Source organism: Saccostrea cucullata, unplaced genomic scaffold (assembly GCF_032062105.1).
Source record: "Saccostrea cucullata isolate Sc308-1 unplaced genomic scaffold, CSIRO_AGI_Scuc_v1 ctg20657, whole genome shotgun sequence".
Lineage (NCBI taxonomy): Eukaryota > Metazoa > Mollusca > Bivalvia > Ostreida > Ostreidae > Saccostrea > Saccostrea cuccullata.
Window position 1 is genome coordinate 1 of NW_026937919.1, and position 8,154 is coordinate 8,154.

The window sequence follows — 8,154 nt, forward strand, 5'->3', positions numbered from 1 at the left end:
TGACCATATCAACTTAAGTGCAAGAAATCTTGAGGACAAATATGATCAGCTTACAGCGAGAATGGATGACAGACAGAGCGTGGTAGAGAGTATTGACAGACAATATGTTGATCCCTCCGAGAGTATGGACAAACAATATGTTGATCTCTCTGAGAGTAAAGATAGTCAATATGTTGATCTCTCGGAGAGTAAGGTTGGACAATATATTGAGCTCTTAGATTAAGAACTATCAAGATACTGTTGAACAAGAAGGCAAATATCAAGAAAATGAAGATATCAAACACCAGAAATTACAGAATTATTCACAGATAAAATGGAATCAGATTTTTGATCAAAGAAGTCAAAAGATTTTTTAAAACCTGAAAGATTTTTCAAAATAGTCATCAATTAATATTGTGCAATATTTATTTTTATTGCTTGTGTTTATTGATCTTTTTATGCAAGTGCACTTTGATATAAAATTGCAAAATATTTATAAGCTCCTTCTGCAAACAAAATATATATCAAAGCAACCCCGATTTCTTATAAAAATAAATACATTGGATATATAAAATTCTGAATTTCCGCAGGGAATAATTGATCTATATGTACACGTGCATCAATTTAGGAAATAAATTTCCTGATTACCCTCAGTTTTTTTTTTAAGTTTGAATGTGTACTCCCTCTGAATTTCACTGGTTTGTTATCCGAGTTTAAATGTTTTACTCTTCTGAATTTCATTGGTTTATTATCCGAGTTTATATGTTTTGTCCGTCTGAATTCCATTGGTTTCTTATCCGAATTTTAATGTTTCGTCTTTTTCTATCCGAGTTCAAATGTTCCGTCCGTTTGAATTTCATCATACAATGTATGTCGTCAGTCTGAATCCTATTGGTTTGTTATCCGAGTTTCAATTCCGTCCTTCTGCATTCTATTGATATGATATCCGATTTAAAATTTTCAGTCCGTCTGGATTATATTTGTTAGTTGTCCGAAATTACATGTTTCGTTGAATTCCAGTGGTTTGTTATCCAAGATTAAATGTTTCTTTGAATTCCATTGGTTTAATATCCGAGTTAAAAATATTTTATTGAACACCATTGGTTGGTTATTCGAGTTTAAATGTTTCGTTAAATTCCATTTGTTAGTTATCCCAGTTTAAATGTTCCGTCATTCTGAATTCCCTGCAGTTGTCTTTGATACTCTTCCACTTCAACCCCCTCCCAATGATGACAAGTTAGGGGATCTATGTACCTTGAGAAAATGGAAAATGAAATATTTAATAAATAAGCTAAGGAATCATTTTTTTTTTTAGTTTTATTTGGGATGTAAGTACGGGTCGGTCATGTGATTAAATCCCATAAAGTCCATTTGATCACATGCCAACCCGTATTTTCATCCCGATAAAACTCAAAAATAATACTCATTTCTTATATTTACATTTGTGACTGATTTATCATATTATTATTTATAATAATATTATTATGATTACGATCGAAGTTTGATCGGGTGTGGCATACAGAATATTGCAAATTAGAGGGAATAGAGAAGCACAGTAATCACTCCATCTTTTAAGATGAAATATTTTAATTGGTTATAAAACTGAAAAGGTAATGTTGAGAATTTATCTAGGATTCAATCCTTAGCTTTTAATCGTCTAGTATTCGTGGTCATGGTTTGATTATGTTACCGCTTATTGCGTTGTTTGTGTTGCTTTGTAATCCTTCCGAAATGTTATTCATGCATTCGACGCATCCGTTCTTTATAAATTCATCCACAACAACTATCGCGTTTTTCTTGTGATTAAATAAACATATTATCTTTGTTTCGTAGCGTTATTAATTATATTTACAATTGATGCAATTCTAATTTCAAGATTTCATTCATTGTGAACTGTTTCAAAGAAACATGTATTGTTATTGTTATTTTCTTTTTTGGATGCATCAACTGACACATTCGCTCGCATAAATCCGTACGATAGCTAGATGACATTCGAGCTATCGCTCGATCCCATAAAAATTAGACTCAAATCCAATAAATTCAAGTCTATTTGAAATTCTGTTCGGCTAACTACAGGTATGTTTTGCAAAAAATCCTTGCTTTAAAAATTGGGGAGGGGGAACGCCTTAATGCCCAAGAAGGGAAGTTTTTAAGATAATTCAAAGAAGTGAGAAAGAAGGGGAACTTTTAAACAAACACATTTTTAAAACTAATATCAGCATTTATTAATGAAAACATCATTAATCAATAATATTTTAATCTGAACATTTTCATATACATATCGTTAAATCAATTGAACTTATCTAAGATACATATCGTTAAATCAATTGAACTTATCTAAGATAGTGAATAACCAAATTTAAAATTCTAAATAATATAAAATTAATGCTTAATAAATACCTTTTGATGGTGTCATTTAATATATCGTGTTCCTGTTTAGATAGAGGTGAATTGACTGCTGCCATATTCTTTCTTAGGTTTTCCAAACTAAAAATGAAAATATCTTCTCGATCACAGCAGCGCTTACCCATTCTATGTTTATAACAAATGTTAGTTTCATTACAAAGAACGAGGGCGCTTTTGATTGGCATTCGGCAGGAATCTGGGCGTAATTGAAAAGTGAAAATTTTATCGACATGTCACATGAAATTTTAACATCTTTTTTATTTATCGGGTTCCTGTCCAACAGGAAACGAAAATATTTTTCCGAAATTTAGCTTTGATTTGCTAAAAAAATAACTTGAAGATTGGTCAGATCATACATTTGGTACAAAATGGTACATTTTTAGACACGTTTTTCTAACATTTATCTATCTCTGGGTCTTCTTGCCATGATTTTGAAACGTTATTTGTGTGTATTTTAATTCAAAGAAATGAATACACTTTTTTAAAAAAATGGAGTGAAGACCCAGAGACCACGAAAAACGAACTTTTCCCCAAAAAATCAAAATGTGTGAATGTGGTGCTTCTTTGTCCTTTTTAAATCATTTGTGTATGTGTAGCGGTGATAGCTCAGTAATTTGAGCTACCTGTTCAGTGCACTAGAATTGTAAGGTTTTTGGTTCGAGTCAGGCTTAGGGCGTTATTTTTTTTTTCATGCAAACAACCATTTATTTTGTCATTTTCGTTTTATGTACTGATATATAAAAAATTTTGAATTAGATTAATTTTGGTTCAGTTTGATTCTCGAGCGAAATCAATTCTAATCTTCTATTCTATATAATGTACATGTACACGTATCATGCATCTATATGCATTAAATATTTTAGGTGTTTATTTTTTGTGAAACATTACTATGTTATGGTACTCCCTAGGAAAAACGGACAAAAATGTTGCAATCTCACACTTTCAAACTAATTGAAAAAAAAACCTATGGACGTGTTTGTGAACTCTAACAAGCTATGTTCAGCCAACCAAATCATGGACATTTAAACCATAAATGTTTCGTACAAATGATTCCTGCAGATTACACGCCAAATGCGCCCATCTTCTTTATTATTATATTTATCTCATTATAATTATTCGGTGTAATCAACAAACGAATATCTGTGTGTTTTTAACAATTCTACAAATTCAAGTCGAAAAAGTATCAAAACATGAAACCATTTTGACAGGTATGTATTAATTTTAACAAAGTTGGAAAACATTAAACCTTGCAGTACTAAACAGTGTCGTGTCGACACCGGGAAATCCCAGAGTATATGCCATTGCCAATCTGGAGATGTCACAACCATTCTCCTGTTTTAGAAATATAGTACATGTCAACTTGTCAAGTATCACTGATTACAAAACTGTTCTTCTTCAAATGACACTTAAAAGGTATTAATCAAATAAAAATAATATAATTTAATTACAAATAATCAAAATTACAGGTGATAAAGTTATTTTAACAGTACTCAGTATGTAACTCTCGTCATGTGTTATTTTGTCTTTTGTCTAATTTCATAGAATTATTTTAATGATAATCTGTATGACACATACTCTACAAAAAGTCGCTGCTTTAGCGCATGCGTCTTTAATGTCCTTTTGGGCCGGGTGCCATTCCGGGGGGCCTCGATTAGACAGGAGACCCATAGCTATAGGGGAGGCATTAATTACGCCTATCCCTCTCTCCTAAAGTGTTAAAAAGTAGAGCTAGATAATGAACAGTAATCGAAATCAAGAAATCTAAGAACAATACAATTAGACATTTCCAGAGTTCGCGGTCTCGAGCTCGCACTCGTACATGGATAGAAGGATCTTTGGGGTTCGTGACAAGACATGATTTTTATATTGAATAGATTATTATATTCAAAAGTTAATACCTGTATTTCTGAATATATAGTTTCTTATATAATGTCTTCGTGATTTAAAGGAAAAAAATTGTACGAAACGTGCTGATGGATAATCAAGATTCGAGTCTAGTAAGTATATATTTTATAGACCATCGTATGTACACCAGCCAGTTCGAAGGGTGTGCATGAGTCATGAAAATATCATAGTTTACGATAAATTACTAGAAATGTATGACGTTTACATCAAGAATACTGTATTGTTTTTACATCTGATTTATATCGAATCTAGGTCATTTGTTTGACCTCAATTTTCTGTTCTCTGTTCCGTTCCGTTTTTCGTTCGGTTTTCCGGTCCGCGTTTTAGCAACACCCCTAAAATTTAACAAACGGTACGTCTCAGACTTTTTAACCTTTCACACGACCCCTTTTTGTTATCAGCAGGCAGAGTACGAGCCCGAGTTCGAACTCGCTCTACTAAAAATGTCTAATATGATAAGAGAACCTCCGGAAATTCGAGAGGTTGGATCTGGAACCAAGCAGGAGAAAGCATCCTTCATAACAAATAAAGCTCCAATGATTAAATTAGCGGAATTACATCTGTCAGCAAATAAAAATTGTCATTTTACATACAAAAATTGCATATGATTACTTGAAAAAATGGAATATAGTCTTGAAGACTGTTGTCATGGATACAAGCTCTACAGTAAGTCAGTATTGTATCAATCTTCACTGTACTTTTTTCTAGTACTGTTCTGCAAAAACAAAAGAAGTTATATGAATTGCCTGCAACTGGTGCAAACGAAATTAAAGAATTTTACAATTAAATTCTCAATGAGAAACACGGAGCGTATTAGCATATCTGTTGTATAATTTAGACATATTAAATTTTGTCTGTCTATTTGCTACATCTTTGAGTCCTTTTATTATATAAGGTTTACAGCGGTGTGATCGGTCGACGGTGGATGCTGGATCCTACTATGCACCTGATCATACTTCTGTGGTATTGATGTCAGTGGGTTATGCTCTGTTGAGTACTTTGTACTGGATTTAAGAATTTTGAGACTGATTACTTGTCCTTTTTTTCATACTCTTCCCTAATGATTGACGTCAATCATATTAAGAAGTGTTAAACTCGTATCTTAAGGTCAAAGTCAATGTTGATCGCTTTGCTTCATTCCAACCCGAACGGAATCTCCCGTAATCCAAATTAGTTCAATCACAATGTGTTCAATGTATATTGTTGCTTATGAGCAAAACTATGCCTTCATTTTTAATCCAGATCATAACTTCAGTCACTAAAATGTTTAGAAATTTCCGAATAATACAGAAGGAGTATTTTTGAATTCTAGCATTCAACATGAGTGTATTGATTTTCAAGGATTTTCATCCCAATGCCTTAAACATTATCAGAGTCCTAGATACTCTTGTAAAAAAACATTTGCTATGACTGAGGATTTCATATATACGTACTTGAAATTCTTCAGCGGGTAACCTGTGATACCGATAAATCTCGCTTTCCCGCTCTGTTTCACCTTTTGTAATGCCGGAAGTGTTTCGTTTATAATAATATCAAGGCTCGGAGCAAATTCCATGTCGTGAACCTGCAGATATGTAAATGAATAATTCGTTATAAATTTTCAAAACATCTCTACTCGTAAATTGCATCGGTGATACATTTCTTTTCCGAATACCTCCTATATTGTACATTATTGTAGCAATTTGGGATTGGGGATTACATGTATTACCTGAATGATGTCTACGTAATCCAGTCCCATTCTTTGTAAACTCTCGTCCACACTTTGTAAAGTCCGCTCAGCTGAGAAGTCAAACATCTTGTCTACTTCCGGTTTATATCGGCCTACCTTTGTGGCCATGTAATACGCAGTTCTAGGTATGCCAACCAAAGCCTTAAAGACACAGTTGAAAAAATATCAGTTTGAATCGGTCTTGATTTTTTACCTATTATACTAGCTTGACATTGGTACTAATATAATTATGATTGGTTTAAAAATACATCTAAAATGTAAACTGAAATCAAATTAGCCGGTCTGTGATCAGAAATATGCTAGTAAGAATTTTTCTGTAGTTTGTATGTATTAAATCGCGATATTTTTCAAAGGCTCACAAAATATCAATTTTATCTATATATTTCATGAAGTGCAATGTGCCGGGCATTTTTTTCATAATTTTAAGTTTATCAAAAAATGTGCTGCCGATAGGACTTTAGCAATCATTACGATACCAATAATCAAACACAATTTGTTTGGGTTTCCAAGTTATTAGGGCAATAATTTTCATAAAAGTATTGTGTAGATACATGCATTACCCCTTATTCTTTATCATCTCGAGACATCAATATTACGTATAATATCAGCCAGATGACCGAGGGATCGAGAGCTGACATTGGTCGAAACTTAATACAGGATTTGATTTCGAAAGGTAAAGGTGGTATTATATTAATTACATGCTGATTACAATAAATATGAACTAATCATGAACCTTCATGTATCATTATATGTAAATGGTGCCTGTTTGGAGGATAACAGTTGAAATTGACACCCCAAGGAAAACCATTGTCAACCGACGCGTCAGCGGAGGTTGACAATGGTTTTCCGAGGGGTAAAACTGTCCAAAACATTTACTTTATTATACTGAATGTCTTCTTAAATTAAGTCAGCAAAAAAAAAAATCGTCGATCATCTTTACGTTCACGTTTAGAAAGCTTTCAAACCCCTCGCTACTTCCAAAAAGATTTACTGACCTTTTTTTGTTTGTTTGATACTCTAAGAATCTTTTATCATATAAAGTTTCGTTATTTCTGCACTCGCAAGCATGTTTCGTCTGTCATTTGTTGTTTTCAAGTAAGCTACATCGGACGCAAGCTTTTATTGACGTCAAGTTTATTCCAGTTCTTCCAAACGCGCAACTGAGGAATTCTACGGTGAATTATATTCCACGCATGTGGCAATACCGTTGTGTTACCCGTTGTCACATGCGTTGCTAAGGCTGAGGGTAATATTGTTAACTAAACCAATCAGATTTTAGTATTTAACATGAAAGTATAATAATAAATTTTGTTACCCTTCCCAGTACTTCCTCTGCCATGCCATGTCCATACCACGGGGCCACATCAATGTAATTTATCCCCTTCTGTAGGGCCTCACGGACCACATCCAAAGACTCTTTTTCATTAGTTGTTCGGAAAACATTGCCCAGAGAGGATGCTCCTAAAATATACATAGTATTACATAAATTCTATTAGTATATCCTATTACGACGATAAGATATCGAAATATTTGGGGGGAATGGGTTCTCTAATTTACTGTAAATCTTTTTGACATTTTTTTATGCTGGCGTCATTAATAAGGCCTTTATAATGCATTATAAAGAAATGAGATGTACGGACCAAAACTTATTTTAGAGACGTGCAGTCCGGTTTTTCCGAGTGGGTTTGTCGGCATTTGTAGAACAGCATTTTTGTCGTGGAAATCTGGTGTGAAAGTTTCTGGAAGTCTGTAAAAGAAGAAATTTTGTAAAGACACAATATGCACGTGATATAATTTTTTTTTTATGCGCGCTAATATTTGTTTATTCATTTATCTGATTTTTGTTAAATTTAACATTACTTGATGGTTTCAGATTGTTCCATAAACCACGTTTATAATTGGTATAGGCTTTGGATATGCGCCACTTGTATTGCACAAAAATAAATTGTGGTCAATGGTTTTAAGAAATCGTGTATTTTTTTACTGTGAATGTCGTAACAAGAGGCTCTCTCTTAATTCGAACTTCCTTTAAAGCAAAGCAATGAATAGAATAAATACAATAATATCCTAAAGAAGTGATAAATTATTCATTCTTCCCACCACCGAGAAACAAAACTGAATGAGTTCCGAGGCAT

General features: G+C 33.1%; 1 protein-coding gene across 1 annotated transcript; it reads right to left on the minus strand.

The window, feature by feature from the left end:
- Positions 1-290: 290 nt before the first annotated feature.
- Positions 291-7,952, minus strand: LOC134249070 (uncharacterized). The gene is made up of 9 exons (XM_062731429.1): positions 7,660-7,952; positions 7,335-7,480; positions 5,999-6,160; positions 5,724-5,854; positions 4,903-5,005; positions 3,961-4,092; positions 3,632-3,717; positions 2,380-2,466; positions 291-1,233 (listed from the first exon to the last, which is right to left on the minus strand). Exons 1-9 carry the CDS (start codon positions 7,847-7,849, stop codon positions 1,128-1,130), a joined length of 1,143 nt encoding a protein of 380 aa, XP_062587413.1. The 5' UTR covers positions 7,850-7,952; the 3' UTR covers positions 291-1,127.
- Positions 7,953-8,154: the final 202 nt, after the last annotated feature.